The sequence below is a fragment of the Zootoca vivipara genome, chromosome 6 (genome assembly GCF_963506605.1).
Source record: "Zootoca vivipara chromosome 6, rZooViv1.1, whole genome shotgun sequence".
NCBI classification, from domain to species: Eukaryota; Metazoa; Chordata; class Lepidosauria; order Squamata; family Lacertidae; genus Zootoca; species Zootoca vivipara.
In genome coordinates, this window is record NC_083281.1 from 32,649,295 (window position 1) to 32,667,514 (window position 18,220).

Genomic DNA, 18,220 nt, shown 5'->3' on the forward strand with positions numbered 1-18,220 from the left:
AAAACACAGCATCATATAACTAATAGGTTATATGATACCGGAAGCCACATATAAATTGCTTGACTTTGTATAGTCCAGGCCTCTTTGAGATTGATAAAATCAATAAGTCTGCAACAAATAAATATGAAATTCAAGGCCCAATATATTTCGACTGTTTACAAAAGGCAATGAATGCACTGCTTCAACGCATTCAGCAGCTGGAATTCTCTTATTAACACAGGATTACATCATTAAACAAAACTCTGACAGCTGGTACAACTGATAAAGCTGCCAGTGGACTCAAGGTATTGCTAAAACCCTGAATACTAGATTCCTAGGAGAATTTTTTTTTTGAAAAACCTTTTCTCCACACACCTTTATTTTACGACTTGATACTGCAATATTTCATCACAGTAGATATACATTTGTAATATGAAGCCTTTACTACCAGCTTATACTGAAAACTTGAAGTGCAAAATATATCACAGACTACAGATACATTAAGTTAGTCGGAGATCTCACATATGCAATTCTTATTACAGCATTCTGTAATATTAATTTTAATGCCATCCATGTTTACTATTTCCAGAACAGCAACTGTGTTAAGTCTATTGCAGCAAAAACAACAAAGATTCCTGTGGCGTCTTAAAGAAACATACTGCAATATAAGCTTTTGTGGGCCAATACCCACTTCACCATATGCTAAGTATACATCCATGTGCTGCTTGCTATATGGATGTACTGTACTTAAAACTGCTGCATCAAATTGTGAACGAACATTTACTTGAAGCTTTTTAAAAATGTGCTTTGAGTATGTGCAGCCACAACTGGCCACATTGGCAGGTAGGGGCAGGAAGCTGTCATGTAGTTAAGTCTAGTGAGCTCTCTTAGCCACCTTTAAGGCGAAGGGTGCAGCCCTGTGACTTACTTTCAGGTCTATGGGACGCACTGGCAGGGTAAGGAGCACCTGCAAGGCCAACCTGCAACATTCAGCCCTAGTTGTGAGGGCCAGGAGGAGGTGAAGCAGTAAGGCCTCCTTACTTATCTCAAGGGGTGCAGCTTAAGCAAAATGGGTAGACAAAATGCTACCTCTTGCCCTGGACAGGGTTGGTTCACCCATTTTATGTGCTGTTAGTATCCCACACTCTTTGTTTCCTTCTGCAGACGTTTGGTGTTAAATGAATGAAATGTGACACAGTTCAACAAACATTTGTGTCTTGTCTCCTTATTTCCCTGTATGGTCACAATTTGTTGCCCTAAGTTGCTACAATTTCAAAGTTGGGGTAAATATCACAATCTCATCTAAGAAAGACCCACCCATCCTATTTCCCATTGTTGAAAAAACAGGAACTAAACACATTACCCATCAAATATTGCATCCAATTCAAATAAAACTATCCCAAAGATTTCCCATAACCTTTATTTTAAATGTGAGAGGTAAAAATCATTGGGTGTTCATGAACAGTTTAGCTTTACAGTATATCACTTTGAAATGTCAAAACTATTTCTCCTACCTCACAATACTGTATTCTTTCATGTTCACAGGAGCAAAAGCAAAGTCAGAAAAAATATTCTGAACTGTATTTGGGAAGACATGTATGAATGCAATCAAAACAAAACAAACATGATGAAGATCGAATCCTGCCTATAATTATAAAATACACAAGATGTGTTCTCAACTAACTGTATGTATTGTTTTTAAGGCAGTGACAACGTTCTCTGTAAGCAGGGAACACATGTGAACAGCATCTGCTAGCAACAACTGACTGCTCGGACTCCATCTCAATGTTGCAAGCCATCCCCCTCTACCTGAGCTGCTTTGTTTCTCTCCCCTCCCCCTCCCTCCAACGCTTATACAACTGCGGAAGAAGGTCCTCTCTAATCCCCACACCCCGTTCAGACTCCAACCTGTCACTGCCATATCCTTCTGCCCACCATCATCCTCCCCCTTTCCTGTCATTATAACGATAAAAAATACAAAAAAATACAGAAGGTTAAAATGGGAAAAGGGAAGAGGGAAGAGAGATTTTAATTTAGCGCATCTATATTTCTCTCTCTCCGCCCACCCTGCAAGCAAATCTCCAGGAGGAGGAGGAGGGAGAGCAGGACACTAAATGGATGCCATCTCCCCGATGCTAACCCGCCATCTCTCCATTTAATTCCTTCCTCTCCCCGCCCCTCACAAGCCTTCCCCACCAACAATCCAAGGCGATCTCCTTAGGGAGTCACACAGCCTACCCATCCCATAATTCTCCCCATCCCCTGGCAGGGATGATGCGAGGCATAAACACAAGCGCGCGCCCGAGCACACAAGCGCGCGCACAGACACAACACACACGCACACGGTTTTCAAGAGGCGCCGCTAGCGCTAAACGTGGTTTTTATTCAGCGCCAGGCAGGGATCCAGCCGAGAGAGAGAGAGAGACCACCCCCTTCCCTTCCTTTCCCTTCCCTGCGCCACATCCCGATGCCCCCCCGCTTGGCGCAGCGCAGGAAGCTCCCGATGCGCCTCAGAGCCGCGCGCCGACGCTGCTACTACCCTTTCCCCCACCATGAGGCTAGTCTGAGGCAAAGGACGGCACCTTAAAATGCGACCCAATTCCCGTGGGCCATAGAGCTCTCCCCCCTGAGCCTCCCCCAGCCCCCGTGCTGCTGCTGCCGCCGCCGCTGCCACTCGCCACCCCGCGCATTCCCCTCAGCGCTCGCCAACCGTCTCCCTCCACACAAACAAAATACACGCGTCCCTCTCTGAGGCAAAAGCGGAAAAAAACAACGGCCGGGAGGCGTGCGCGCGCGCTATGGAATCTCTCCCCCCGGCCCCCACTCCGCTGTTCTCCCCTTACCCCGCCGCTTATGGTCGCCTCACTTGCCTGCCTTCTTCCCCAGCGGCTGATGCTGGGCGCTGATAGTGGTTGTCGAAGGTGCCCAACGAAGGAGGAGAAAAGGAGGCGGGGGGAAAGAGGGGCCCCAGGTCTCTCTCTCTCCTACAACCACCTCCCGCTCCCCCGCCCCATAACATAGTAGTAAGTTTCTATTGGCCGGGAGGGGAAGGCGGAGCCGCTTTGCTGCTCAGCCATTGGGGGAAGGAAGGGGAGAAGAGAGAGAGTGTGTGCGTGTGGTTATTAAAGAAGGGGGGAGAGAAATGGGGGCAGCGAGCTCGCCTGTCTGCCTGCCCGCGCGGCACGCGAAGGGGAGGAGGGTTTATTTGAGGAGGGGGGTGGGGGGAGTAGTGGAAACGGAGGGTATAAAGGCGCGCGCACCAGATGGAGCGAGGTGGAGAGAAAGGTTGCGCGCGCACAAAACTGAGGGGTGCTTCTGTTGAGGTGGCTCGCCACCAAAAAGTGGGGGGGGGGAGAAAGAACCCGAACGAGACCAACGGCCATCTGGGTCAGTGTGAAGGGATGGTGCGTGCGCGCGCCCGCCTCCTCCTCTCTGTCCACCTCCCCACATAAAGAGAAGGGGGGATGCGCGCGCTAATAAATATTTCTTTCTTTAAATGATTTTTTTTTTTTTGCCACACGCACACAACACCCCTCCTCTTACCAAGGGGTGCGCAGGTTTCATAAGCAAAACGGCATCACACCGAAAATGTAATACGTTTTAGGAACCACAGTACACAAAGTTGTGTGTGTGTGTGTACACAGTACCAGCTAGCCCCCCACCCCCATTTGGATCGAAGCTGGCTGGAGAGAGGGGGTAGAGCATTTGATAAGGAGGAGTATATGGTCGCCTGTACACCTCTTCCAAAAACCATCAGGAGCAAGCACTGGTCAATGGGAACTAGAGTACCGCTGCTGGAACAGGCCAAGGAGCCCATCTGGTCCAGCATCCAGTTGTCAAGAGCCAGTGGCAACCGGATGCCTCCAAGGGATCAGCACACCTTCCCCATTGTTTGTGCCTGGCACCTGGCATTCGCAGGAATAGCAGCTGTAGAAGGAAGAGAGGACAGAGGGCGAAGGAAGAGCTGTGTGGAGTGGGGGCCTTTTCCCATCCTCTGGACCACTCGCCACCCAGGGGGCGGGGAACTCAACAAACCTGCTGCACTTGGAACTGGGTGCAGAGTGTGTGGCTGAATTGGACACAGCTGGAAGTACCATCCGCCTTGGGCCTGGCCATATAAAGCAAGTCTAGTGTGAGAGACTGGGTAATGTCCGCTGTTTCCAGGAACACTTCTCAGTATGAGACTTTTGTGGGTAAGCTGAGAGTTTGCTGGGACCCTGAGTGAGGCTGAGAGGGAGAGTGTGTCCAAAGTAAAATTAATTTACAGTCATACTTCGGTTTAAGCACACTTCGGTTTGAATACTTTCAATTAAAGTACTCCGCAGACCCGTCTGGAATGGATTAATCCACTTTCCATTACTTTCAATGGGAAAGTTTGCTTCACGTTAAGTACGCTTCACGTTAAGTACAGACTTCTGGAACCAATTGTGTACTCAAACCGAGGTACCACTGTATATTGATTTATATATATTAGTATTTTTTGTAATAATGTAACATTGTAACTCTGTATTTGTTTTTTTTTTATTTAAGGTGTATGTTGTTGCCTCAGCTCGGATATATTTTTTATGTATTAAGCAGTATAGAAATAAAATAATCAATTGGTTTGCCTGCAGGCTCCAACTGATAAAAACTAGCATTATTCCTACACACAGACACACTTTAAGCAAACAAAAACTCCCATGCTACTTATTTTGGTTCTCTAAAGTATAGCTCTATAATAACTTCATACGAAAAGCAAAAGCACTTCTTTTTCGTTCATGTGCATAATCAATAACATGTTTTGCAACATAATCCTGCTTCTGAGTCTTGATTTTGCTTCACAAAAACAGAATAAAATGCTTGTATTTGTGGTGAAGGGCAGACTCCAAGACATTTTTGGTTCCTGAGACTAAAAAGCAAATGGCACCCCCACCCCCAAAATGCACAGTACCCAAAACTGATCATACTGTTTTGGCACCAGAGGCAAAAAAAAAGTCCACAAGTGTTTCTCCATGGGACTAAAAATGCAAGCATTTTTTTACAGTGCTCCTTAAATAGCCAACCATTTTATGTTATTGCATCCAAAATCAGCTGCCTGAGGAAACAAATTTCCTCTGCTGAATGTTAGGGGTTTCCTGGGGAGGGGAAATGCAGCCTTTAGCTTCCCCTTAGCCTTCTCCTGCTCCTCCCCCATCTACCTCTTGCTGCTATCTCTATGTCCTAATTACTCAGCATCCTCACCAATCATCACCATGAAGCTAGAACACAGGTGGCTGGTACCCATAAGTCTGATAGAGCAGCCTACCAAAGATAGAGCCAATGACAGCAACAGGCTACAGGAGGGCTAGTTTGCCACTTCCCTGACCATCACTGGAGCCGTTTTTACACCCCTCCTGAATCCTGCACCAACTTCTCACCCTTACTTTCAAACCCCTACATGGCTTTGCTCTTATGATCTGACCAATTCTTCCCTGTTCTCCTTGCTCATCCACCTCCAGCACCCCCAGCCCCCTAAAGGTTTTCTTCCCCCTAAAACAACCCTGCGTTTTCTTCCATCATTATTATTATCAACAACAACATATTAATTGCCTTCTACACAATCATCTCAAGGCAATGTACAATGAAATCAGAAAAAAAGCCGATACATTTAAAACAAAACTAAAACAATACAAAACAAACACTCATGGGAAAGACCCATTTATACAGCTGGGAAAGCTAGTCGGAACAAAAGTGTCTTAAATTGGTTCTGGAAAGTGCAGGTAGAGGGGCCTGTCATTTCTCGATAGGAACCGGGGCAAGCCATAGAGTTACTGCAGAGCTGGTGTTTGAGATCTTTGGAACTTGCAGGATAATCTTCCCCACAGACCCCAGGGATCTAGCGGACATAAAAAGAGCAAGGCGTTCTCTCATGTAACTTGGTCCTGAATTATCGAGGGCATTGATATGTTAGTTACCAACACAATGACCTTGGCCTGGTAGCAGATTGGCAATCAGTGCAAATCCTGATAGTAAGGTGTTATATGTGGGTGATAATTTGCCTCCACAAGCAACCTAACCACCACATTCTGCACCAGCCACAGCCTCCAGACTATGGGTAGGCAAACTAAGGCCCAGGGGCCAGATCCGGCCCAATTGCCTTCTAAATCCAGCCAGCGGACAGTCCGGGAATCAACGTGTTTTTACATGAGTAGAATGTGTGCTTTTATTTAAAATGCATCTCTGGGTTATTTGTGGGGCATAGGAATGCGTTCACAACCCCCCCCCAAAAAAAAAGTCCGCCCCCCCCCACAAGGTCTGAGGGACAGTGGACCGGCCCTTTGCTGAAAAGGTTTGCTGACCCCTGCTCCAGATGAACCCCAAAGGTAGCCTCTAAACAGCACACTGCAGTTACCCAATCATGCCATTACCAATGCATGGGCAACAGTGGTCAAGCTTCCCCAAGCCAGGAACTTGATGTCCTTATACATGGAACTGTTCCCCATGGTGTGATCACCACTCTTACTTTCCCCAAATTCCTCTGCCAAATACACCTTTTTCCAGGAAGCCTTTTGATCAATGCATTAACCTCTTGTGACTAAGCTAAAGTACTTATAATCACAATTATCACACATCTGCCCCCTGTTTACCCTTACCTCCATTTTTCTCCCTTTATCTTTTCCCTGTGTCTATTTTTAGATGTGTTTACTTATTTTTAGTATTTTTACCCTGCTCCTTGGCTGAAGAAGGCTCCCAGAGTGGCTTAGAAAAATCATTAAAATAAGATAGTCTCTGCCCTCAGGCACACAATCTAAAAGGCACAACACAAAAGAAAGAGGCTGGGACAAGATGGGGGAAATAAACCCTTTGGGTAGAAACCTGTCAACGATGTACATTGTAAAAGCACCAGATGCATTATATAAATTATAACGCTAATTTGTGAGAGCTAAAGGCAGGGTCAAACTTTCTTTTTCCAGATCAACTCCTACCCCCAAACACGTTGGAGAGGGCCACAGCTGCCAGAGATTGAGATAAAGGATACTTCTTCCCTAAAGTGTTTGTGACTGGCAGGGATTATGACTACTTACGCATCAACAAAGAATACACAGATTTGCATAAACGTTGCATGTGCTGATTTGTATGCATAGGAGCAAATTTAGAGGTACACCTCACCACTGTAGGAAAGACTGTGACCAGGTGACCAGGGTGTCTACAGGCAATCTGCGATTTGTGCAGAGGTTGCACATAAGACCGCTCCGCCCCATTACCCCCCATTCTGCCCCCTTTTCCTGACACTTCTGGGTCGCCACAATCTGTGCAGGGAGAGCCATGCACCAATTGGACTGGTGTAAATCGGCTGTTGCCTGTACCATCTGTTGTTCACATGCTGCCATTGATGGGCAACTTCAAGACCGATGTTCTCCCTTCTTATGATACTTTAAACCAACTTGGGCAGACAGCCTTTCAGATAGAGTACTGTCCTCTGTGAAGTCAGGCCTTTGCCACCTTAGTGGCAATGGGGGAACAGGTACTGCTTCCGAGTAGTGGTGCTACCTTGTACTGCCTCCCTTTGCTCATCTCAGAGACTTCTCAGAGGCATACCACTATGGAAACAGAAGCGGTCTAAATGGAGATGGGCCTTTCTAATCCAACAAGACTCCTCTGACAGAAACTTGACAGGTGACTGCCTCGGCATTTATTTATTGTAAGAGGAGGAGATACCTCCTGGACGTTTATTTGTAAGCTCCTTGAGGCAAGGACCTATCTTTTTCTACAAAGCCATGCACATTGATACCACCACTAATAGCAAGTAACAAAATCCGGAAGTATTGTCCCCATACCATATCTTTTAATAAATAAATAAAATTAAAAATTGTCACAAGTTTTTAATTTGTTTATTTTGACTGTATCAGACCAACATGGTCTGAATCATAACTTTTAAGTTCGTCTTGCGCATATTTTTAAAACCTAACCCCTGAAGGAAACACCAAATTGCTCAACTCAGATCTGAAGAAGGAACTCGTAAGAAGAAGGAGCCTTTGAATGAGGAACAGTTCCTACCAAATCTTTGTTTTGAATGAAAGCATATATCCAGGGCAGAATCCTGACAAGTGAAGACCAGGGCAAGTGCTTAACAATTTGGGATTGTTCCTTATGTACACCTTATTTCCGCCTTATTTCAAACTACTACAGTACCAGAATGTGAAGCAATTCTGCTACATCTGTTCGGTGGAGAAAAGTGAGATACAACATCTTCAAACCCTTATTTCCGAAGAGACACAGGTGGTGCTGTGGGTTAAACCACAGAGCCTAGGGCTTGCCAATCAGAAGGTCGGCGGTTTGAATCCCCGCGATGGGGTGAGCTCCCGTTGCTTGGTCCCTGCTCCTGCCCACCTAGCAGTTTGAAAGCACGTCAAACTGCTTTGAAAGCACGTCAAATTACTTAGGAATCCACCTTCATGAGGCTTTTCCCTGAAAGGTGGCCCAGAAATACTTTTAAATAAATGAATACTATAGAGAAAGATTTCCCACTTCTCTCCAAAATCCTTACATACCTAATCATGCTAAGACTGGCAATATCTTCTCACAACCAAGATAAATTAAATTTGAATATATTATCTATTACAAGGATAATCTACTGGATTATCAATTGGAGTACAATTCTGTCCCCTGGTACTATTTGTCATTCAAGACCAGGGATGGATGTTTCACTTTGGTCAAACAATATTTCCTAAACTTTACAGTAAGATTACAGACATTGCTCTTCTATTTAATTTTTAGTAACATTTATCTTCAGTATCATAAAGGAAAACATAAGTTGGTGCCCTGGAAACAAGCATAGCAGTTAACACAAGATGTTGTAAATTTCATAGTTCTTCAGCAAACTATGATTTTTAGTCTGAGCGGATTAGTTGCATACAGGCTAAGGTGGATTAGTTGCATTTCTGCTTGCTTCATTTATATATGCTTTTTTATACTGCCATCTCCTATAATATCAGGGCACTTATACAGTGTTTTGAGAACATTGTATATGTCTTTGTGCTTGGAACAATAATTTTAATAAGAGGAACCAAAAGCTTCATTAGCTATTGGCAATGGCCTTGTCTGAAATGCTTTGATTGCGGTCAACTCACTCAACCCTTGAGCTCATTGGAGGAAGGAAGGTGATATATAAAATGTAATAAAATAAACAAACAATTCCCTTCACAGCTAAATCCAGTATCTATCTTTTAGGGCTGCTTCTCAATTTCTGTTGATAGCAGGTATATATTACAGACTGCTTAAAAGTACTGCCAAATGAAGCAGTCTCTTACAGAGCTTTTAGTCCTACACACACTTGGATTAAAAGCCCGAGCTATGAATTAGGAAGTCTTCATTTAGAAATGAGATAGACATAAGGTTTGGCTTACTTAGTGTGTCATCTGAATCCTGGATCATGGCTAACCTATTTCCTACTTAACCAAGTAGGCTTATAGCCAAGAACAAACCTGCTGAGCTAAAAGGACCAGAGAGGAGCAAAGTGGCTGTGATGTCTTCCCTGGGAAGACAGCATTTTTGTGCTAAGTCATAGTCTGGTATAGTGTTACATGCAAATGTGGCTGGTAGAGATATTGGGCCAGACAAATGTATTTATTCAGTTGCATATTTATCCCACCTTACCTCCCAGTAAGTTGATCAGAGAGATAGTCTGGGCTTGAGAGAGTGTTTGGTAGCCCAAGAACTTCAAGGAACTGAGCTTAATGGATTTGAACCCAGGTTTTCTGAATCATAACTAGACTACTCTAACCATTACAGCATACTATACTATATTGTGGCAACATCAGCACACTGATGATTTTTCGGGGAAGAGTCACTGAAGAACACACAAAGACGTTTTTAAGAAGAACATTAACCCACTAACTATTATCTGATGGATAATATGAATTTCTCTTCTACCTTAAAGCACATTTGTTGCTTGGTCTTTTCTTACACATGGGGAAAATATCCCCGCTAAATTAAGAGTTACAGTTAACTTACCTGAGTAGATTTTACATACCTGTGCTTGTGGGCATGCTGCTTAAGTAAGAGGTGTTCAGGTGCTGGTGTAAATGTCAGTGAAGAGGAGAGGAAGGACTGGACGCTGCTTTTCTACGCTGTCCTAAAATGTTAGGCACAAGGCCACAGTGCAGTATGACTTGGCAGGCAAGTTCTGGAATGAACTGTCTCTGGCATTAGATCTACCCTTTTGTTTTAAGGGAATGAACTTCTTTAAGGTGCCATCACAAAAGGTAAAGGTAAAGGTAAAGGGGCCCCTGACCATCAGGTCCAGTCGTGTCCGACTCTGGGGTTGCGGCGCTCATCTCGCTCTATAGGCCGAGGGAGCCGGCATTTGTCCACAGACAGCTTCCGGGTCATGTGGCCAGCATGACAAAGCTGCTTCTGGCGAACCAGAGCAGTGCACGGAAACGCCATTTACCTTCCCACCAGAGCAGTCACTATTTATGTACTTGCACTTTGATGTGCTTTCGAACTGCTAGGTGGGCAGGAGGAGGTATCGAGCAACAGGAGCTCACCCCGTTGCAGGGATTCGAACCACCGACCTTCTGATCAGCAAGTCCTAGACTCTGTGATTTAACCCACAGCGCCACCTGGGTCCCTAGATACCTAAGTATAATTAGCTTAATACATAAACCAAGATAATATATTCAAGTACATAGTGTATTCAGATGATTTCCTCCAGCTATAGGACCTTACCAGAGCACTGAGATCAACCTATGAGGTTTTGTTGTAAGTCTCCACTACCACCAGAAGCATAGGAAGTGAACATGAGGGACAGGGCCTTTTTGGTTATGGCACCAAGATTGTGGAATGCCCTGCTAAGACAAGAGTAGCCAACATGGGACCTCCAGATGATGTAGGACTACAATTCCCATTATCTCTCTCCATTGGCCATGCTGGCGGGGGCTGATATAAGTTGGAGCCCAAAAACATATGGAGAGCACCACATTGACTACCCCTACTCTAAGGTAAGTCCATCTGAGCCTATCTTTGCTCTGCTTTTTTTTTCCTGACAGGCGTCTAAGGTGCATCTCTTCCAAAAGGCAATTTTAGTATTTGGCCACTGCTGCTGTAAGCGACTGATAAGTTGCTGAATTTATAGTAATTTTTAAGTTTGCTATTTTCCCCCTTTTCATTATTTGTCACTGTAATTGCTTCAGTAGAAATATTGAAATAGAGTTTTAGTAGGAGTCACAGAGTATGGATACAACTTTTGCCTATGTTCTATTTTAGATTCCTAACAATTTAGCGAAGCCTTTCCTCCAATAAATACAAATAACCGTATTGCCTTCTAATTATTGTTTTTTTTGGGGGGGGGGCGTTTCTAAAAAGGAAAGGAAATCAAAATAGCCTTCTCCATTCAAACTCAGAAAAGTCACCATTTTCACCGTCATTTGGGTGTCGAAGCCAGCTGGCTGCAAATCTGCATTCAGGGAATTTCAAAACATTTTCTCTCCTCTCTTGGGGCTCATGGTGCAGACAGCACTGCAGGAGATGTAAGCTGGCGACAATAGGCTGCTCCTGTGGCTAAAAGACACACAGATGCAGCCCCCCATGTGCTAAAGGCCTTTTATGGAGAGAGGGAAAATGTTTCTGGTCATGCATATTAATAAAGGCGGCCTACTATAAAGATTTCCTAAAATAAAGACATTTGGCTATATTAAACAGATTCAGTGCTTGACAGTTTCTTGAATGGATGCCATTTGAGGAGGCGTAGCTACTTGAATCCCAGTTTCTTTCAACTTGTCATCTAGCACAAAAACAAACATTGGTCATTAAGAGAGGGGTTGAAATGACATGATTAGAGCCGTGATTCCCTCCTAGGCTAACAGTTAAGAGGATAGAGAGGTGAAAGGATTATAGTGAAAGAAAGAGCAGTCAAGCAAAGAGATCGATTAAGTTTATTAGTTCAGAAAGAAACAATGCGCGAGAAAAGGGGCATGCTACTACCGAGGGGATTTTAAAGACAGAAAACATAGACAAGATCTAGGGCAGTGCAGCGGTAGGATAAATATTTCAGAGAATAAAGATGTATACCTCTGAAGTTCAGAATCATTGTTTTAATCAGAATTTTGTTCTTATATTTATAAAGCGGCTTCTCTTTCATACCAGAGTTAACAGTTCGGGGGTAAAAATAGTGACAGCTGTTCAATGCTTAGGCCACATTTTGCTTCACCAACATGTATAAGCTCAAAGAGACCTGAATATGCCTCAGAGATATTTAACAGACACAGACACAGACACAGACACCAATGTTTGCCACATACATCCACCCCTCCCTCTAACAGACGGTTTGGTAAAAATGAAAAAGCCCAAAGCAGAATGCACTTCGGAGCAACTGCATATCTATACAGTACAACCATTACATAAAAGGCATTAGTTACAGGTAGGTAGCGTGTTGGTCTGACGTAGTAAAATAAAATAAAATAAATCCTTCCAGTAGCACCTTAGAGACCAACTAAGTTTGTCATAGGTATGAGCTTTCGTGTGCATGTACACTTCTTCAGATATTCTACGTTTGTGAGGTACAGGACTGCAACCCCAGTAAACTTTACGGTGGAGCAGGGATTCAAATTTGAGTCTAGCACTCTAACCACTGCACTACACTGGCTCTGAACACATTATTTTGTACAGTGGTACCTCAGGTTAAGAACTTAATTCGTTCTGGAGTTCCGTTCTTAACCTGAAACAGTTCTTAACCTGAGGTACCACTTTAGCTAATGGGGCCTCCCTCTTCCGCCGCCACCACACGATTTCTGTTCTCATCCTGAAGCAAAGTTCTTAACCTGAGGTACTACTTCCGGGTTAGCGGAGTCTGTAACCTGAAGCTACCACAGTATTTAGAGGGGGGGAAATAGACACAGAAATTTGAAAAATTAATTTTGAATTCAAAGTATGTTGTAATCCTGTAAGAAGAGAGCTCTTTGCATTTTTTCTTTTATTCACAGCTCCCCTCTCAACTCTCCTTCCAGCCTTAAGGGTAAGGGTGGACAATAATTTTAGAATGGTGAAAAGGCGCTTTGACGACACACCAAACAGACAGATGCACGACTTGCTAAATCCCTGAAAATTAAATTGTAGCTAGCTTATACCAGTGCTTGCTTCCATGCAAGAATAATAATAATATACATAAAGAAACAAATCCACCTTAGTCATAATGTTTGCCTCATTTATTTGTTTGTGTTTACTTCGTGGAAAATGAAAGTGTTTTCAGATTTGCTTTTAAGGTCTTTTGTTTCCACAGTATCAACAAAATAAGCTCTGTAACCTAGAATGTTTCTTTGGAAGCTGGGATTTTTTTTCGTGGGGAGGGGAGGGGGAGTACTGCAGAGCTCATGACAAAATAATGAGAATTGAATCTGGCTGCCTCTTGTGGTCTGGAACATGAAAAGCAAAGGGATTTTATTCTGAGGCTATAAATAACCACTGCCATTTACATTCAAAGACCAACCACGGAAAATTGCAGACCCCAGAGGAGAGCCTTAAAGACTGACATTGGTAGCTGATGGTAGAAGAGATACAAGAAAATGCTTTGCAGTTCCTACCAGGGCAAAATACTCCTCTGTGCCCCACTTATTTCCTCTGGCGAGCACATAATTAAGATGGTTAGCAGCAGGCACTGTGGATCAGGGTTTGCATAACTATAACATCTTTATATCAAGATGTACAGAATGAACCTATGGAGCCTTTCCCAGTATGTTAAGCCAATTCAAAGCTGTCACAGCTCTCCCTGGTGTCTAACCCCCAGCAGAGTCCCCCTACTATCTTTCTGGCATTTTTTTTCTTGTTGTTTAACTGACTGCTTTCCCCCACCCCACCCCTTCTCTTCAAATCTATCAGGTTCATCAAACTGGTGAAAAGCAAAAAGGAAAGGCATGTTTCCCCCCGGAGGCAACGCTGTTTCACACTTTGAGAAAGATGATTTCAGCTGTCTCTTTACTGGAAGTAAACAGCTCCCAAGGAAAAGCCTGGGCAAATGTCAACACTCTTGTTCACAAATGATTCCGCTGCTCCTGAGAAGACCAGGCACTTACAGGTCACCAAAACCAAATAGTGGGAAGGGATCTCAAGGGTCCGGCATCTCATGCATGAACCTGCACCTAGTATGACCAGAAAGAATATGTGGGATCTTGCACACTGTGCAAAGGAAACATGGTCTGCAACTAGCAATGCTGTCTGAGGCAGTGGTCATAGACCACCTGGCGAGCAGCTTTTAAATCAGAGGCTGGCCTCCCAACCAGCCCCAACTAGCAATTGATCTCTTTTTTAAGCTATTTATTATGGTGTGGGTGGGTGTGGGTGTGTGGGTGTGGGTGTGTGTAAAAGTCACCTCATGTGGGCTTATTCTTTTTTTTTTAATCGGCATGTTGATAACTTAAAGAAAACTAAGTCATCTCACATTAAAATCAATGGGATTTGCAAGAGCTTAGTTTTGGCCCAAGCTCCCGAACAGGGGGTGTAAGACAATGATCACTTACACTTTCATATTGACCTGACAAATCCTTCATTTGCTGTGTGCACAAGGCTGCAACTTTCAGTAACAGTGCAATACCAAATGCTTCTTCTTGAGTTCAAGCAGATTATGCCCTCTGAACCATACCAGAGCTGTTGCAAGACTATTCATACACACACTACCCTCCAAATTTTAAGCTGAACGGAACTTTTCCAACAGAGCCTAGCCCATCAGAGACTGACAACAATGAAGATATGTAAATGAAGGTGAAAAGGCAACATAAGTTAGCTAACAAATCTTCCATCAGCAAAGCTCAGTTCCAGTGAAACAAGCATATCACATGTTTTCCCACTCCCATCATTAACAGGCTAGCATTTAGTCTTCTTCTAATTATCTTGCGTACTGGCCAGCAGTAAAGCCTTACAACATTCATCAATGAATAATGGCTGTCCACTGCTCCAGCTAAAACTCTGATTCCCAAACAAGCATAGAAAGGTTTGTAGCAAGCCTTTTAAATGCTGGAATTTGCCCCTTTTCCACAACGTGCAGTTTAGAATGTACTATGTACCGTGTTTCTCATATTATAAGACATGTCTTATATTTATTTTTTCCTCAAAAAAACACACTATGGCTTATTTTCAAGGGATGTCTTATTTTTTCCCTCCTCCTCCTGCTGCGGCCGGCATTGCTGCTGCGCCTATCACTATGTCTTACTTTTGGGGTATGGCTTATATTCCTTGAATGCTTAAAAATCCTGCTATGGTTTATTTTATGGGTATGTCTTAAAATATGAGAAACAGGGTATACAGAGAAAGTTGACCCAAGACCCAGGGAAACTTGGGTCGGGTGGAGAGCAGCATCTGCCAGTGGGCTAGATCATCAGCATCTCCTGGTCCCACTATGGGCCCCTTTAATAGGTGGCTGGGGCCTCCCACCTGTCAATCACATGATACCACCATGGCAGCAGGTGATCCAACTTCAAAGGGACAGGGGCTTTCATCAAAAGGAAAGGGAAGATACCCTTCAAATGGGGCTTCCAGTCAGGCCAGGGAACCCTCAAGTTCAGCCAATCCCAGCGGGGCTTGCAGTTGGAACTGATCATCTAGGTAAAGGTAAAGGGACCCCTGACCATTAGGTCCAGTCATGACCAACTCTGGGGTTGCGGCGCTCATCTCACAGTATTGGCCGAGGGAGCCGGTGTACAGCTTCCAGGTCATGTGGCCAGCATGACAAAGCCGCTTCTGGCAAACCAGAGCAGCACACAGAAATGCTGTTTACTTTCCCGCTGTAGCGATACCTATTTATATACTTGCACTTTGACGTGCTTTCGAACTGCTAGGGAGCTCACCCCGTCGTGGGGATTCGAACCGCCGACCTTCTGATCGGCAAGCTCTAGGCTCTGTAGTTTAACCCACAGCGTCACCAGCGTCCCTCCCTGATCATCTAATTGGCACCAACTATGAACTCCTTTTGGGGGAGAATCAACAGCACTTGAGAGTGCTGGGGGGTCAATCCCAGCAACAAAGCAGCATTTGGGACCGGAATTTGAAAGGAGCCAAATGCCAACCCCGCTTTCTAATGAATGAGCAGGAGTGTGCTTCAAGTGTCCCAATTGTTCCTTCACTTATTCATCCCACACCAGGAATACATATCGATCCAGTGAACACAATCGGCATTCGCTGACTGTTTTTGCTTTCAGTCTGCAAACAATACGCAATTGATTACGTTGTTCTATCTCCCCACCCCCGTCATTTGCATTGTGTTCCCTTTGCTTTGAAATGAATGAGGTGGAACAATGTAATGACAACATAATTCAAGCAACAGTGTAAGTTATGTGATTTTGCCAATGCGGACATTGAGACCAATAACATAGTTCTGGGCAGAATACAAACTGCAGTGGAATGGAAACAGTACTGCGTGTAAGAAACATAGGGCAAAACATCCCTACTAGTGACTAGTAATCACTGGCAGGCTTATCCTTCATTGATTTCTCTACTCTCTTTTTAAGAGCCATTAAACGAACAAGAACATCTGAGAAGTTACTCTCTCTCTTCCTCCAAGTTCTTACAGGAGAATCTCCTATATAAAAAATAAATAAATACAGCAACTGATTCACCCTTTTTTTCTTGAGGTTTTTTTTTTTTTTGTAAACACCCGGGATGCAAATAAGAGACTGAAAATTAATCTGGCTTTTTAATGAAGGCTAAATATACTTCTTCCATTCAAAAAGGCAAACAGGGGAAAGAATCCAAAGAAAAAGCCATCCATTGTAGCCAAACAACTCACTACCATCTAAAACCCTCTCTCAAGCATTTGACTTCCATCATTCTCCATTTTGCAAAAACGAGTCCAATTTTTTTAGAAAATCAGTCATTCAATTGCATTAGAAGGGAAATGCTGTAGGATAAAATGAGAACTAAATCAGAAAATAAAAGGGGAAACCCATCCGCATCTGGAAGGACCATTTCCGCTTATTAGCAATGTAATGAAGCACATACTCACCAAAAGAGGAGCCAATCAGAGGGAGCCCGTAGGTGAGCCAGCAGAATCCATCAGAGAGCAACACATGGAAAAGAGCGAGAGAGGCAACATATTGATTAGCCAGGCAACGTAGCTTTCAAAAACAGCTGTACGTACAAGTGACCTTAATCCACAAAGGTGAGAGAGTTCATACCTACAGATTTACTTTATTTCCCCCTAATGTCTAGCAGAAGTTGTTCCTTAAGACTTCCTGCAGAGCAAAAAGCAACTCAACCAGCCAGAGATTCATTCCGGACTCTTTTCAGACGTATATTTATAATTAAAAAGAGCGAGGATGGGTGGGAAGGAAGGTTTAAAAACCAGCCATGTGTTATTTAAAACACAGACGCTCCAAACATCCTGCATATGGCCAGGATGAGTGTTCCTTGTTTTTTGTTGTTGTTTTTTAATCTCAGCAATGAGGGTTTACGGGAAGCTCTGGGTGGTAATCTCGCATATGGATCCGATTTTCACAACCGAAAAATCAAGGAGAGCGAGGAAATGACAGAGAATCCAGCAGAGTTTGGGAGAGGAGAAAATACGATGCTGGAATCTGGAGGCTAGGGGGGAGCTGATCGGCTGCCATGCTTCGCTTCTTGCTGGGTCTAAGCCTGGATCAGTTACGTAAGGGAAACCTTGTTGGGATGGGGGAATTGGTGGTCTGAATCTGTCCAGCTCAAACTCTTAATGGGTTCTGACTGAGCCCTCTAGTGGATTTTTAAAATTTATTTTTTACCAAAAAAAACCATACTTTTTAATTAAATTAACACTGCAAGCCAGCTGATCATACCAAATCCTACACACAAAAGGCGGTGACAAGTAAACACACCAGGTTGTTTCTGCTGTGTTTCTCCTAAAATAAGACACCATCTTATATTTATTTTACTTCATTGTAAAAATTTTTTTTTTAAGTACTGTATGGTACTCCTCCTGCCGCGGCCGGCGTTGCTGCTGCTGGGTCCCGCTGGCCGCTGACCCGACAGGCGTCCTCCTCCTGCTGCCAGCTCCCGGAGGCCCAGGGCGCTCCGCGCAGCGCTACTCGGCACTTTGTCAACGCTTTAGCAGCAGGGTCCGCTGGCTTGGGTCACTCGGTGGACTCGCTCCGCGCAGCGCTGACCTAGCAAGTATCCTCCTCTTCCTGCCATGGCTCAGCGCCACGCAGAGCACCCCGAGCCACAGCAGGAGGAGGATTCAAAGTGCTACAGAGCACTGCTGGGTCCCGCTGGTTCGGGGCTCCACTTGGCGTGCGCTGCTGGGCATTGCTGGGTCCCGCTG

The 18,220-nt window shown here is 44.3% G+C and overlaps 1 protein-coding gene across 15 annotated transcripts in view; it reads right to left on the minus strand.

Annotated features, from left to right (window-relative positions):
• EPB41 (erythrocyte membrane protein band 4.1) overlaps positions 1-18,220 on the minus strand; it is a 138,471-nt gene that overhangs the window by 92,253 nt on the left and 27,998 nt on the right. For 3 of the 15 annotated variants that reach the window (XM_035119228.2, XM_035119224.2, XM_035119222.2), the window contains exon 1: positions 2,850-3,095. The exons of 1 other annotated variant lie outside the window; for it this stretch is intronic. In XM_035119228.2, the coding sequence (XP_034975119.1) occupies positions 2,850-2,998 (149 nt within the window). In that variant the 5' untranslated portion in view covers positions 2,999-3,095. Of the gene's footprint in view, positions 1-2,849; positions 3,106-18,220 lie in introns of those variants that run through there. 11 more of the 15 variants (XM_060275743.1, XM_060275740.1, XM_060275750.1 and 8 more) reach the window with 8 other exon arrangements.